Source organism: Pseudochaenichthys georgianus, chromosome 10 (genome assembly GCF_902827115.2).
Source record: "Pseudochaenichthys georgianus chromosome 10, fPseGeo1.2, whole genome shotgun sequence".
Classification (NCBI taxonomy): Eukaryota; Metazoa; Chordata; class Actinopteri; order Perciformes; family Channichthyidae; genus Pseudochaenichthys; species Pseudochaenichthys georgianus.
In genome coordinates, this window is record NC_047512.1 from 23,563,583 (window position 1) to 23,579,965 (window position 16,383).

General features: G+C 41.8%; 1 protein-coding gene across 1 annotated transcript; it reads left to right on the forward strand.

Annotated features, from left to right (window-relative positions):
• The first annotated feature begins 3,126 nt into the window (after nt 1–3,126).
• spon2a (spondin 2a, extracellular matrix protein) lies at nt 3,127–15,764 on the forward strand. The gene is made up of 6 exons (XM_034093165.1): nt 3,127–3,302; nt 7,618–7,846; nt 9,672–9,892; nt 12,727–12,918; nt 13,250–13,421; nt 14,041–15,764. The coding sequence occupies exons 2-6, from the start codon at nt 7,618–7,620 to the stop codon at nt 14,226–14,228; spliced, it is 1,002 nt and encodes a 333-aa protein (XP_033949056.1). The 5' UTR covers nt 3,127–3,302; the 3' UTR covers nt 14,229–15,764.
• Nucleotides 15,765–16,383: the final 619 nt, after the last annotated feature.

Below are 16,383 nucleotides of genomic sequence, written 5' to 3' on the forward strand. Positions count from 1 at the left end.
TAGGTCTGGGAACACACTAGCCAAACCAGTTTAATTGGAGCACTGGTTCCTGTGCTGCAGTTAGGGTCAGTGACATCAGTAAAATGGGTCCTCCTGCTTAGGTAACTTCCATTGGTTTGGTTGAGTGAGTCACAAAATAGAAAACAACAACTCAAAGTGGGTGAAAGGTCACGTGAGATACTTTAAAGAGATACTCGATGATCTTCAATAATCGTTTGTATATCAATAACTCACTCTGTGTAACATTGAATTCTTGAAGAAAAACTACATGCCTCCACAGCGGACAAAGAATCCAAAAAACGAAGGAAAGTCTTAATAAAATAAAAATAAAGGGGTCAGGGTTTAACCACAGCAAACTCCATACAACAAAGTGGATTGAATGACCATTTACAGAAAAGCAGCGATTTAAATAGCGAGGTTGTAACAAAATGCATATTTTTTGGAAGCAGCAACGATCAACTTAATGAGATTGATTAATTGACTACGATTTTTATAGACTGCACAAGTTTGGTGAGAGTTTGAAAAACTGATGTTTTGATGAAGCTTTGCGCTTGTTAAAAATGGCCGCCGTTATCTTCAATTCATCAAGACTTTTTTGGCTTTTCTTGTTAACCATAGAAAGATGCAAACAATGTGTTGTCATGAATTCAAGATGACAGAGTCTTGTGATGTTTCTATATCTGGGGTCCAAAAAATAGAACACCTACAATTCAAAATGTGTTTTGAGCGTTCATGTGGAAAAGGAGAACGGTTGGAAAGTTAAGCATGCATGTTTGTGACAGAGAAAGTCAGTACAGTTTTTGTGCATCCATGTCTTTGTGATTAATTAGTCCCCACTTTCTGATCTATCCCACTTGGAGGGACCGTGCTGCCAACCCGAAGCAGATTGGATACATATTTACCTTTGGTTGTCATTGGATTGAATACATGTTATTGAATGATTCAGATGTTGCATCACCATCAGACTGCACACAGATACTGTAGTGGATCTTTTAACTTATTGACTTAGAAAATAACGCTGGTTGTATTCAGTATATTCTAACTGTCATCAAATATTATAATACCCATTGATTCCCATCACCCATTGTAATATATTCAGTCAATCCCACATAGTTTATACTGTTTAAATCAAACTCAGGACTTGTTGTCAATAAAAAACTATTTTGAAATATAAAAAGTGGAATCTAACCAACAAACTGTTATTAACACATCTGTATTAATTTTCCCTTGTGTTGGAATGCTGCTCTTTGTTTATCTGAGATTGTATATCCATACACTGGAGCTAGGACGGCCTTGGCCCAACGCTCTGTCATTAGCTCATGCCTCATGGTTTTCCTCTCATTGATTTACTCACTTGGCTTGTGTGACATAGACGTGAGCATGTGGTTGACAGGAAGAAAACAGTTGGCTATCTTGGAGATGTGCGTCAGTCAGGCAACCTGCAGCCATTCTGCTCCGTATCTGGTGTCCTAATGCTAGCCGCTGTGTTTGTGTGCTGAAGAGTGCGGTTTTACTATAAACGGTATGATAGGGTGTCCCGGTAACGAAAGGAAATCATCAATTCCTGCCTAGGTTGGCAGGCACATGAGTTCAGACTTCAAGCCTTTCTGTGTATTCACTGTGCGCTCACACACACAGTCACACACCTGTGTATCTGACAGTGTGTCATTAATGTTTCACAATAACGTGAGTCAATCTGGAGGCTGAGCTCACTGTCATTAATCAGCAGGTAGCCGCAGGGAAGTTAGGGTTTTTCCCGTAACCTACTGATAACTGATAACTGATGAGATAGATAGAAGGATATGGATGGATGATGTGTTTTATCTATAACGGGAAAGTTCAAGTTGTTCCCTGATCCACATCCTTTTCGTCTGTCTGCTCCTGTTCGTCTCCCCTCATTCTTGGAAAGCTCACAGGCGAGCCATTCAGTGACGTGGCCGAGTCCATTTAAAGGTCTGCAGTTGTATAATTGCGGAGTTGTCTTTCAGGGCTGGCTGGTGTTAGCCAGGTTGAGTTGATAGTGCTGATCTTAAGGCTGGCTGTCTCTAATCGGCATTACATCACGACCGTGTGTGTGTGTGTGTGTGTGTGTGTGTGTGTGTGTGTGTGTGTGTGTGTGTGTGTGTGTGTGTGTGTGTGTGTGTGTGTGTGTGTGTGTGTGTGTGTGTGTGTGTGTGTGTAACTGCTTGATGAAATACATGATAATTGCTTAGTTGCGTCATAGCCATGGACAAATTATTAGGAAAGTGACCAAAGTTCCTAATGATGTCACGCACACATGTTGATAAGCGAGGGGCGTCCAGTAACAGAAACCTCCCTGGTTGTCCATGTGTGTACCAGCTGTGGGAACTGGTGACCACACACACACACACACACACACACACACACACACACACACACACACACACACACACACACACACACACACACACACACACACACACACACACACACACACACACACACACACACACACACACACACACACACACACACACACACACACACACACACACACACACACACACACACACACACACACTCTGACACAGGAAAAAGGGGTTTCTCTGCTGAGATCACAGCTGGATCTGCCACAAGTCAGAAATATCTGAATAGGGGGAAAGAGACGGCAACCATTTAAAAAATCCTTTGATTCTCCACAAAGTCCAATCAGTAAATGAACTGCAGAAATAAAAGCCTGTGCTTCTGTACAGACTCCACTCGTCTGTTATCCATTTTGCATGTCTTTGCGTAACAGCTATGCCTCATTTCTCCCTATTTCTCCTGCCATTATTCAGCAACCCACCCCGCTCGAGTCCGACACTGTGCTCAGAAAAACAGAGTAAGAACATACACAATGCTGAGTGGTGAATGTTCAGAGAAGCCAATGTGGTGTTGATTACCTTGTCAGCAATGAGGTTGCTGAGTTTACACAGCCACTGAAAGACTACACAGAGAGAGAGAGAGAAGAGAGGGACAGTGGAGGAGAGAAGGGAGGCTGTTAACTGCCTTTCCATACAAGGAAAGGTAGGGGGAGAAAAGAGGAGGAGGGGGAGGAGAAAGCGAGAGGCAGTGAGGGAAAGAGAGGTAATATGAGGAGATACTATGAGCGAGTGAGGAGTGAGGAGGAGAGAAAGGGTAGAAAGACACAGGATAGAGGGATAAAGGCTGATAAGGCTGCACCAGAGAGCCGGTTACAGAGGAGAGGAAGAGAGAAAGAGTGGAGCTGTATCCTCTCTCAGGTCCCAACGGTGTGATTCTGCAGCTTCTCTCCCTGCCCCTGACTGCCTTACCCAAAACAGGTAGGACACACACAGAGACTCCATTCATTTATCATGGTACCGCACGAGAGCCTGAGAGTGCACATGTAAGTGTGAATGCTTCTTTGGACATGTGAGACTTCAGTAAATGCATGCAGTACTGCAGGAAATGTTCAGTAAAGGTGACATGAGGTGATGATTTTAACTTCTTGCATGAGTGGTTGTATCCATTCCATAGTATATTATATTTTTTCCAAAAGCATCATGAGGTGTACAATCATAGCCTGCAAAGTAACCTGACTACTGCCGTCAGTGATCTGTGTACAATTAGAAAACATTTCTCTGACATGTGAGCACAAGTATAAATTAGCAGAAATGGAAATACTCAAGTTGTGTACTAGTATGACAACATTGTACCACAACATCTTTTGAATGTATTTCCCACCACTGAACTCACAACATAGAGAATAATGTACACGTTTATAATTGTTTGTTAGAATTGCAACCTTTGCATTGAAAGTATTTGTTCATGTATCTCAACCCTTAACTATTGCACTGATTTCACACAACTTATTTTATATTGATAATGAAATGTATTTGCACATTGCCATCAACGTTGCTTTAGCCTCATTGGTTACGTTTCTACGCTATATACAGCTACATGCTCTGTTTATCCATTGCTGTCTAAACTTTCTTGACTCACCTCCGCCTAAACTTGAAAAGTCAAGCTTCTGACCTCCTGTTGTGATGCATGCCTGGCCGTGTGTGTGTCTGATGCATGAAGGTGAACACTAAACAGCAGTGTGTAAAAAGGGCCAATCAGAACAGAGTGATGCATTTATTCTCTCAGCAAACACCCATGCAACGAACTACCACTGCCACCCCCCACGACAGTTTTTTTTTTTTTAAATCTTAAGGAAAAACATCAAATTACCTCCTCACCATCCCCTAGTTAAAAATACAACTCCCGCTGTGAGCGCAAATCTGTGCTTTCGCGTGCATACCTGCATGCCTGTGTATATGAGCTGAGATGAATGTGTGTTTATCTCTGCATGAGTCTGCTCTAATTACACAGAGAAGGTGCCCATGGGGCGGCAGCCGCCACGTTTGGCTCTGCGCCACATCCCCCTTGTTTTATTGTGTCTTGTGTCTGACAGAAAAACTGCCGCGTGTGTCTGTCTATGTTGACTGGCGAGAGCAGGTCTGTTTTGTTTGAGTGCATAGATAAACTTTGTGTCGACTGAAAATAGGCGCGTGCCCTCTGTTAGCATCAATAAACACCGTCCAGTCTATTACTATAACTGTATAAGTATTTTCAGGAGCTGCAGCTCAGACATTGCTGGTCGCAGGCCTGTGTGTGTTGACTGATAAAGGTCAGTGTGGGAATTCTAAAAATGCCTTTTAGTATCAGTGGGACAAGCTCTAGAAAATAATCAAAAGGGATCAAAATCTTAGTGTAGAGTCTGATTCATTGTTTGGTTAAAGTTACAGGTATCACATTTAAAACAAAAGCATTTTCAAAAAAAGAATCATCAAATCATGTGCATCAAATCTCACGCGGGGTATTTCTAGTTTATGCCCCTGCCTGGAATGTGTGCGTAAAAATTGTAACTTTGCAGCAGTCGGTGGCATGCCTGACCTTCTTTTCTATTCTAAACATAGAGACGGAGCAGACGGGACAGTAGCAGTTAACATCACATACTGATGTGAAAAACCTCCATGTGGTGAACTTCCATTAACCCGAGCACACACAGCTCAGTCACAAGTGTGAACAATTCAATACTATCAGTGTGACAGAATGAAAGAAAGGTACTTTTTAAGAACTCGCTGCATCTGAGGCATCTCAACCACGAGCTGTATCCGCCTCCTGCTGAGCAGCCGGGTGATGATCAGATGACTGAGCAGTGAGATCAAAGCTGGGCTCTGTGTTCCTCTGTACTCAAGGTATTTTCATAGTGGGTTGTTAAAACTGTGCTGTGGTTAATATACATTAATAGGAGACAGTAAATAATGATAGCGCACACAGTGATGTCATAGGCTGCGGTCCGAAGAGTTAGAGTTGGAGTTTTGCCGCAAAGTAATACTATCTGACCTCTGTAAATAGACTTCAGGGACAATGTGCAGCTGGACATGAATGTAACATGCATCAGTTGTGTGTGTGTGTGTGTGTGTGTGTGTGTGTGTGTGTGTGTGTGTGTGTGTGTGTGTGTGACCTGCCCAAATGTAACCGTCTGCATTCTGCAGCTGCTTGGAGGTTTAGTTATAGTAACCCATATATAAACGTATAAACGCCACTCAAGGCCGCAGCCACAAAACGTCGTTCTCCCAAACACAGAGAAATGTATCTGTCATCAAGTCATAACCGGTCATCTGAAAGCTCTAACATCTGCCATTTAGAAAAAGTGCACTCAGGGTGTAGATCTCAGCAGGTGTGTCTGCATTGACCCCTGCTGTAATGTTTGATTGCCCGCTGTCTACACCGTAATCTTATCAGAATTGTACGTTTGAACGTCTCACTCAATAGGCATTCTCTCCTGTAATCTGTGCAGCTGTCTGCCCGGATTAGCCCAACTCACTGCAGGACCCTGCTGTCCTCTGCTAATGCCCTCCTCCTGCCAACATGAGAGGATGCGCTCTTCTGTAGTCAGCGCTTGGTTCATTGGCTAACCGATACTCCCAAAAACATGATTGCTTTTGCTTTGAGTCCTTTTTGAAATGAAGATTGCTTTAATGTTTGATGAAAATAATACAACCACCATTGTTTTACCGTAGCCAAAAAACATAGAGAGGAATAATTCCATATCCCTGGGAAAAACAAGAGTTTGAACTCATACAATAGTTAATCGCTCACAGCCTGCCCAGGTTAGGATTCAGCAGACAATGGCGTATACAATTGTCTATAAAATATGGTTGCATTTTCACCCCAACCATAAGAACTCTTGAGCATAAATGAACACTGAAAATATGTGCCTGATTAGTACATGATTATTGCAAGATGAACAATGGACAGACATAAACGCACGCCCACCAGCACATGGTCTCCACACGCTTACGTCTGGCCAAGCTAATGAATAGGAAAAACAGAGATATAACACTTTGCAGTTTGTTTTTGCCCAAAGTAATTACAACATACGTTGGTCCTCAGAGCTGCAGATTGAACAAAAACACCACTCACACAAATGACGTCTCTATTCTTCTGAATGTTTTTATGGAAACAATAAAACTGTGTCAACCGGGTGCCAAATTACTTTGGTGGTTGCCATTATTGTTTTACAGCTTTAAAAGCACAAGTCTGGGGTAAATTAAGATGGGGGGTTTGTTACAGATCTCAAAGACAATAGAATAGTTTGTTTGTAATTCTTGCTCCATTATAAAGGCTGTAGAGCGGAGATAGATCGTGAATTTGGGTGTAGAAGGTGTAGAGGAGGATTGAGATGGAAGGATTCGTTTTCAGAGGTAAGGGGAGGTTGCATAGCGGATACAAGTAGCTCATTTCCCTTGTCGTCAAGCATAAACCCTAGTCTTACCATACACAATGGCTCACATGTGTTTGAAGCACTCTTATTGCACATGGCCTGCTCCCCTCTCTGCCTCTCTGGATGGAGTCGTCTGACTCAGCAGCCGGCGGTCAGTGGATGGTCAGTCGGTGAGGTCAGTAGAGCAGCAGAGCAGACTGGATTTCCATCTATCCTCAGAGATGTCATCCGTGTTGTTTTATTTTAGGCCGGCTTCTGTAGCAAACATTAACATCGAGGAGTGTTAACCACACACACTTGGCACAGTCCAAGGGGATTGGGGCATTCTGTTTTTTATAAATCAAAGCCTCCATGGTCAAAGAGTCCAATCAGCTTTGTTCTGCGATAAAATGGTTGTGTTGAGATATGAGGGCAGGGACATGGAATTTCCTTATTTTTTACTGATTTTGTTTGGGCTTGGTTTCCTAAATGTCAAGATCCTTTCATCTGCTTGCTGATGGAAAACGATTTCATGCCAAGGTTAGGGATGCTGCCAAAACTAGAAAACAAACGTGTGTGAAAATGTTTAATAGGAATAAGCAGCAGTGTTGTATATATGTGTCATGTTGTGGGCTATGTAGTTCTTTAATTACAGGAGAATAATATTTGTTATAAAGTATGAGCAGGATATTTTTCAGATGGCTCGATCAGCAAAGTGCATCCATATACATGTATTAATAACAGCTTAGTAGTCCAAGAGAAAGAAAAAGACGGAATCCGATTATTGTTGGTATGGGTTGCAGTGGTAACGGATGTAAAAAAAACTAGAACATAAAATGCACCAAACGTTTAATGTTAATCATGAAAACTAATTCACAACCATTTATCTCCATTTCTTTTAGATGATGTCATCAGAGCACCTGACCTGCGGTTGGCTGCAGCAGCTGCTCATTGTCCTTCTGAAGCTTTGCCTCACTTTTGCCGGGCCTTTGCGACCACTCAATGGGACCGAATGTACAGCCAAGGGCCCTGCTTCATACATCCTGGTCTTTACAGGTCACTGGAGCCCACATGCCTTCCCCAAGCAGTACCCTCTGTTCCGGCCCCCTGCACAGTGGTCCAAACTCATAGGTGAGGAACACAAAGCATTTGGTTTCTATCAAATCAGCCAACGTTTTACCTCAAAAACCTGGTAAATCATTCAATTTAGATTATTTAGACGAAGTAAGGAGTCAAAGGTTGTTTTTTAGACCCCGCTTAGTCAAAACGTTCCCATGCCTAGCTATGTGTTAAAGAGAACGACAAACCATTCCCACTGTGGTGGCAATCGCTGTGATAGTGACCACGGTTAAAAGACATTAGACAAGAAGCAATAAGAAAGATGGTCTAAATGCTTCCAGGTGGGGTTTTCTCTGATGTCGATCCAGACATTTCTCAATTTTGTTTACTCAACCCTACACTCAACATCCCAACCATTCTGCTGGTCTCCCACAGTGTTGGCAGTAAACACTGGAGTAGTGGTTTAGAGGTTGGTGAAGGTGGGTGATGATAGCTGGGGTGTGGTGGGGTAACATTGAAGGAGCAATTGTGGCCTTTCTATTCTGCTTTTCCCCCCCAATTCAGGGAGCATGGAATGGATGATGTGTGTGTGTGTGTGTGTGTGTGTGTGTGTGTGTGTGTGTGTGTGTGTGCATTGTGTCTTGTGCATCAGTGTCTGTGGCGTCAGTGGCTTTGTCTGGTTTCTAGCTCTCCCTCTCGTGCCCTGCCAGCCTGCCACATGATGACGGGCCACTTACTCCACACAGAAACAGGCCCCGACAATCCACACACCCATTGTGGCTTGTAACGTCCCTGTGGTGCTGGAGGGGGGCAACGAATGGGCTTTGTCACAAGCAAAGCAAAACAGAAGGGCCTCAATGGGCTGACTGTGTGCTGGTATTGGCCAATACATGGTGGGAAATGGAGTTTGACACAGCACAAACAAAAGCATAACCTGTTGAAGGGTGTGATAGTTGTGTGTTGCTTTACTGTGAAGACCTGGGGGCGAAGGAACAAGGACACCAGAGAAGAGTGGGAATGGAGTTTGTCATGGTCACAGAAAAAACACGAGCAATTAAGGCAGGTCAGGAAGTGGGTTTTAATGTCTTGGTGGGGCTTAAATGTGACGTGTTCTCAAGTTTCAAGGTCTTGACGCTTGTGGGAAATGTGTCAGGATGGAAATGCAATTAAGTGCGTAAGTAATGGCAGTTAGGGAAGAAACAAGATAGTGTGTGAAGTGTGCTGGGCAGGTTGTGTGTGTGTGGGGCTGAGTGTGTGTTAACACATGTGTCAAGAGTGTTTAAGTATAAATAAAGGTTGTGCATGTGCTCTGTAAAGTGAGGTAAGGCAGAACCTTCAGAGCATTTGTCAGCGTGTTCTGGCTAACCTTAGCCTGCCCTTCCACCCACTGGACCGGGCCAGTGGCTCTGTGGGTTTCAATCATACGGAGCTTCAGAATCTGCGGTGTAAACAATTTAACCTAAATCAGTCCCTTGATTCTCAACAGACCTTTTAGATAACCAGACCTAAATATGAGAATGTGAAGCAAATGGTTCTGTTGGCCCAAGGGAATGAAAAGTATCAATAAGGGTTTTCACAATGATTAAAAACACTGACATCCTGCCCTGTCTCCTGGCTGCTCCAGCCTGTGTCGTGGTTTTACAAGTGATAGATGAAGAAAAAATGAAACTATAACTGTGCATTAATGCCATAAGACATGCATGTGGGCAATTCCTTCAGAATTGTCTTTTAAATTGCAGGATGTAGGAGGCAGCCGTAGAAATAGATACAGGCTCCGTGGTGGAAATGATCTCACCGTCTGGCTAAGGCTCTGTGGTATGACATTGATATGCATTCCAGTGAATAAGCATCTTACTCTTGTCTTCGCCTCATTCTTGTGTTTCTTTTCCCCAAATAGCGGTAAGCCATAATCGCCATTTCCGGCTGTGGGAGGAGGGTGCTCCAGCCAGTGCAGGGGTGCAGAACTTTTCTGAAATCGGGGTGACGGTGGAACTGATGAAGGAGGCGAAGGAGGCCAGAAAGAGGCGTGCGGTCGGCGCCATGTCTCGAACTGCCGGCATCCCTAACGGCATCGGGCACAGCTCCACAGAGTTGCTCACTCAGCCTCGAAACTCACTGGTAGGCACAAATACAATCGTAAAATTAAAAGCTCATTCTCAAATGACACACATGCTCAGACACAGTATGTCACACACACTTTGACAACATCTATTGAGTCATCCTGTGACCCGGGCCTCCTCTTAACGTCATCCAAACATCCTTCCCCAACCAACCACTTCACCACTTCTTTCCACTATCCAATCAGACTATGTTTAGCCCAAGTGCTGAAGCCCTGCAGCCACAAACTCCCACATCCATCCTGCACGGTCTGCCCTCCGTCTGCTGCCTGCCCCGATTCTGAACTCTGGGAGCTCAGGATCAAGTACAGTACAGGGATAGATTGGCAATGTGGGGAACAAGTTTATCCACTTTCTTTCAAGAGTTAAATGAGAAGATCGATAACACTCGTAGGCTACTCTGTAGGGTAGATATGAAGCTATAGCAAGAAGCCACTTAGCTTGGCGTAATGTGCACAATATAGCACATCTATTAACATTTTAGAACTTGTTTTGTTAACTTGTAAAGAATAAGAGTACAAAATGATATTGTGCTATGTTCCACTGATTTATCTGCTGGACTATTTCTTGGCCTTATTTAAAGCTTATAAAGGTGGACTGCTTCAAACTCGATGCCAACTTTGCTCAACGTTGGACTTCAGGTTACCACTGCCACTGCAAAGTGAGTGTGTTTTGGATAGTTGGGATAACTTCATGTGATCTTAGGGTTTAAACAAAGGCAGATTTGAAAGTAGAAATGAGTTATGGCACTGTGGAAAATGTGTCATACTATCCAGACAGTCAAACTTGAAATTAATTATCCTTAATGTGTAAAACATGTACCTGATAAACGAGTTGAACATGAAGGACGGAACTTCACTGGAATTTTTGGGAAAGTCAGGTGACCTACATGTGTTTATTGGTTATTCCACTCCCTGAACATCGGGGCCTTAACATTAGGGCCCCTGTGTTCTTTTGTTCCTTAAACATAAACAATCCCTGTCTGAGGCATATTTGCTAAGTACTTGTCAAAAACAGCAGCTCAACAGCTTGTTAGCTTGTCTGTGGCTGCTTTAAAATGGATCCGTCTGGTTTTAGATCAGCTAACAGAGCGGCAACAATAAGTTGTGTTTGTTTGTTTTCAAACCTGACAGTTACAGGCTGCATGATGTTTACAGCTTCATCTGCTGTTCTGCTTTTCTGTCCTCATGCTTCTCTTTCTTGCGCACTCATGTATGAATCCCATCTTTATCCTATTCCCCACAAACTAAACATTCATACGCAATGCCTCAAAAATCCCAAACTCATATGATTTCTATCTCCATATTCATGAGCCTCCTGTTATTCCTGTTATATGTGTAATTCAAAACAGACACACAGAATTAACAGCAAATGAGTACCATGCAGGATGAAATTGGCATTATCATGAGCGTATCTTGTGTCAGTGGCGCCACAGACAATGGGACAGCAACGAACGAGCATTAAGGTGTTTGTGCAACTGGACTCGTGGGTTTCCTAGGTCGACTCGTTCTCTCCGTGGCTCTGCAGAAGATTTGGTGAGATGGAGAAAGAGGGAGGTTTCATGGGAGCTTTGTGTATCTGTGTTCTAAAGTACATGCTGGCCTATTGCAAACCACCAAGGACTGATCATGGCAGTAACAAGGGATTCCACTGAGTAGACATCCTTGTTGAGTGACCAAATGGATATAGCAGAATGGGAAATGTGTTGTTTGAGAGGAGCATGAAAAAGGACAAGAGGAGGGAGTGGTGTTAGCAAAGCAGAGGAGGGAAGGAAGGAAGGAAGGAAGGAAGGAAGGAAGGAAGGAAGAAAGGAAAGAGGGGATCAGGGAACGATTGTGAAAAGCAACAAAGCTGCTTCTGATTTGGTTTCTCTGTTTCTTACCATGCGTCACAGGCCAGAAACAGACCCCACGTGTAAAGCTGACTACCTGCTTCTGTCCCGAGTGGTCCTATCTGCCTGGTGAACTGGTTTGATGTCTGTTCCAGCTATCTCCTATCATTTCACTCTAGGCCGCCCTTTCCTCTCCATTCAAAGCTTTCCCAGCCCACCCGACCAACTCTTAGAAAATCGGTCCAAGTCTTCAATGATTGGTCCGCATTGGCCTTCAAATTAGCTGCTTTCTGGGCGTCGGCCATCTCAGTGTATGCTGACCCCCAGGCCACTTCCTGTATGAGGTCACCAGCTCTCAGGAAACATCCATCACACAGGAGACAGAGTCTAACTCCGCACAGGAAACTGAGTGGGTGCATTCATGCGCACACATGCAGTCCCCAGTGCCTGTATTACAAGTTACAACGTTTATAAATCAGGATGACATGAGTGTGTGTTAAACTCATTTATGTCCTTATTAGTTTACCTCTTCTATGCACAACTCTCCTCGTGAATTAAGTATTTCACTACAATTGTGTTTAAGTGTAATTTACAGTTATAATTTGACAATGCAAATAAAGACCATCAAAACAATTGTCTTGGAAAATAAATAAATAACATATGTTCTTTAGCACAGCAGTCCCTTGAGCTAAAGGCTAACACGTAAATGTTTAGCAGTTATAATGTTTACCATGTTCACCATCTCAGTTTAACTTAAGCATACAAACGATTATAAGTTAGCATCCTTGCTCTTCAATTTGTTACAGTCATGTTTGAGATGTTTGAGCAATCAAAATCTTTAATAAATAACTGATTTTATGAAGTAATTTAGGTTTATAAACATAATCTGTTAATTTGCGTGTCTAATCTTGCTGTTGTATTGCTCCTTCTACTGTCTGTCTACCTGTAAAATGTATGTTAATAATAAAGTTTGATCTAACTTTATTCTCCCTTTTTTCCGACAGTTGTCCCTGATGGTGAAGATCATCCCCAGCCCCGACTGGTTTGTCGGTGTGGACAGCTTTAACCTCTGCGAAGGCAGCCAGTGGAAACAGGAAGTGACTGTTGACCTCCAGCCTTATGATGCAGGGACTGACAGTGGATTCACTTTCTCTTCTCCAAACTTCCCCACCATCCCCCAAGAAAACATCACAAAGGTGAAACATTGCAGTTTTCACAACTATAAAAAGCCTCATTGGTTCTTCATGAACTCATTAATTTAGTCATTCATTCCACAGTGAGGAAAGGGTCCTCTTCTTAAATTAGCAGCATGGGAATGGGACGTCATTCTAAGCTGTCTGCACTTAAGTAATTGCTTGGCGGCCTTCATGCCTAACCCGAAGTGATTTGGGGTAAATAGGGCCTCTCTTACATATTAGACCATCTATCCTTTCCCAGCATGTGTTTTATAGTGGGCAATTGTGTATTTGAACTTGAGCCAGCTCTCCTGATGAATTATGCCTGACTGTTCTTTGCTGACTTGTTTAGATCACACCTGAGATGCCCAACCATCCAGCCAACTCCTTTTACTATCCACGTTTAAAGGACCTTCCACCTATAGCCAGCATAAAGATCACGCGACAGAGAAGATCATCTGACCGTCAAACCCCAATGTCCAATCATATTCTGCCAAACTCTATCATTCCCCGGCACTTCTCAGGTAACACCACAGGACTCCCAACATCAGTATTACCCAAAACTATTACCTGGAATTTAATCATGATGCTTTTAAATGAATTGGGGAACACAGGTTAATGAACAACAATGATAAATCCTGTTACATTGATTTGCATTGCATGAGGGTATGGATGGGACGATGTAGGATTTAATCAAACACTGTGACAAAAAGTTGATATTGGAGAATGTTCATTCATCGCTTATCCTATCATGGGAAACTTGAAAAAGCTGTGTATTCCAATCATGGTAGAGAAGTGATAAGAAATGACAGGAATAATTATGTAGGACAGACCAGACTCACACAATTTCTGTTATTTTTCAAAATGTACTTATCCTTTATTGATGCAGGGGGACCTTAATGTATGATTACAGAAGATTTAAAAAAAAAAATTTCACTCAATGTGACCTGGAATTTTCATGTCATGCCTGCGTAAAAGTTATAATATGGTCCAACTTTGAGAGTTCTGCATTATCTACAGATGCTACAACAACATACAAACATTATTTATGAAGAGATTTGTACTTGTACTTGTGAATTCTTTGCTCTCCTCTCATACTCACCCATACTGTACTTTTCTCACATCTCGTTCCCCTTGATACAGCGACACCATTGGACTGTGAAGTGTCTCTCTGGTCATCCTGGGGCTTGTGTCTTGGTTCCTGCTCCAGAGGTGGTGTCCGCCACCGCACACGGTACATCCTCTTGCGGCCGGCCAATGCTGGCGTCCCCTGCCCTGAGATGGAGGAACAGACTACATGTGTATCACAGAGCTGTAGGAGACTCCAGTAACACACAAGCACAGATACTGCCAGTACTCAACACTGGGACTCTCACATTATGACTATTGGACTGAGAAATATTGCTGCAATCTTGAGCATTTCCTTGTTAATGCAAAGATGTTTGTCATAGTTAAATTGTGGACATGAAAGACTTGCTGCTCACTAGTATTAGAGCTCCTTTGGGTGTGTTTTAATGGCAATAAAAGGACATTGAAGTCTGAGCAGAGCATTAGGAAGTTATGTTTGAGACAACACTTTAAATGTGATCAGATAAAAAGCCACTTCCATAAATGGTTGTGATTCAAATAGAACATTTTAGAGGACAAATGCTCCTCCTCAAAGACCTGTTTGGGACTTATTGTGGTTTGTCCTTAAAAACATTTGCATTTAATCTGTACACTGATACTGGCACACCAGTCACAAATCGTTCACACACTCTTACATGTAGGCACACAAAGGTCCTTGCACATACTGCTTACTTTTAAAGGCACTGGGGCATAAGTTGTCTTAGAGAACCTATACATGCTTGGCACATGCAGCTCTTTCAAAAATAACCTCACACCCACATTTTTAAATATCGCCCTTTACAAGAAACACATAATAGCTGACTTGAACTTTTGAGTCCAAAGAAGCTGTAACAATTTTGTATTATTTTAAGATGCTTTTTTTAAGAAAGGTTTTTATAGAAAGAAAGAAAAATATTTGTATTATCATCTCTTTTGATATTTTAATGTTGAGATTTTGTATATACTGTATGATGTATCTCTACTTGTATAACGGGTGAATAAATATGGAAGTGTGTTTTTCACATAAAAATTCCATGTAACCTGTATGGCTTTTCAGTTGGAAAATGTTATTATTTAAAGCAAGTGTCTTTATTTAAAACTCTTATGAGACCAAAAAACATTCCTGATTTGCAATCCTGAAAGACAAAGTCAATTTATTTGTGTATGCCAGAGAATTATTAGACTAGAATTGACACTTCTTTATTTGTGTCCAAAGAACTCAAAGCCAAAACGTAAGTAAGTACACAGCCATAAATATCATGGTGGGAAAAGGGTACAATGCATTGCATTCACCAAAATAGAAGTTGCAGTTCTACATATTTATAGATGAAAATGAGTTCAGTTGTACTGCAAAATATCTCTCATACTAAACTTTGACAACTCAGTGCTTCGTGGTCCCAGGCTAATATATGTACGTATTTGGATGTTTAATAAAGGAGTGTAGATATTAACCTTTTCTTTATGGATAAATTCACTCTGGCAGAACACCCCTAGAAATACTCCTAACTGCATTGCATTGATGTGTGTGGGGCTGTAGCACCTCCTAGGGGTCATACACGAGAATGACTACTAATACAACTTAATTATTAAATAATAAACAGACAATCTGCTTTGTTCAGCAGTGTGAAACTTCTAGCTAAGATCACTTTAATTATAAGGAAATACAAAGATTATGTAAACACTTTGACATACATCTTTAAAAGATGTCAATTTTTGTATTGTGTATTCATGATGAATAATGTGTATTAATGAAATGCTGAATGTGCAAAGTCAATAATATTTGCATTAAAAATATTATAAAAGAAAGACTGAATATTTGTGGGATTTAAATTGCTGTGATTGCGTCCATTATTGTAAGTATGGGTGTCTCCCTTGAAAAAGAGATCAATGATCTCAATGGGATTTATCTGTATAAATAAAGGTTTGAAATGAAATGAAATATTTCTAATGCCATTCCAAGAAAGTAATCCATAAATCTTCAATTCAGATTAGTTTACTTTGTGTATAGCCTAATCCAATGTATCACGGCACCTCTATAACAAACATTGACAAGTCATTTGTGAATTATAAGTGACCCAAACCAGATTGATATCAGGAGAGCAGTGGTATAAAGTAACTACACTGAACAAAAATATAAACGCAACACTTTTGTTTTTGCTCCCATTTTTCATGAGATGAACTCAAAGATCTAAAACATTTTCTATATACACAAAATAACCATTTATCTCAAATATTGTTCAAAAATCTATGATAGTGAGCACTTCTCCTTTGCCGAGATAATCCATCCCATCTCACAGGTGTGGCATATCAAGATGCTGATTAGACAGCATGATTATTGCACAGGTGTGCCTTAGGCTGGCCACAATAAAAGGCCACTCT

What these genes read in the sequence shown, in the direction of transcription:
- spon2a (XM_034093165.1), top strand. Translation starts at nt 7,618, where the DNA reads ATGATGTCATCAGAGCACCTGACCTGCGGTTGGCTGCAGCAGCTGCTC. An exon ending in CTCAGCCTCGAAACTCACTG is followed by an intron (nt 9,893 to 12,726) that starts GTAGGCACAAAT and finishes TTTTTCCGACAG; the next exon opens with TTGTCCCTGATGGTGAAGAT. An exon ending in CATTCCCCGGCACTTCTCAG is followed by an intron (nt 13,422 to 14,040) that starts GTAACACCACAG and finishes CCCTTGATACAG; the next exon opens with CGACACCATTGGACTGTGAA.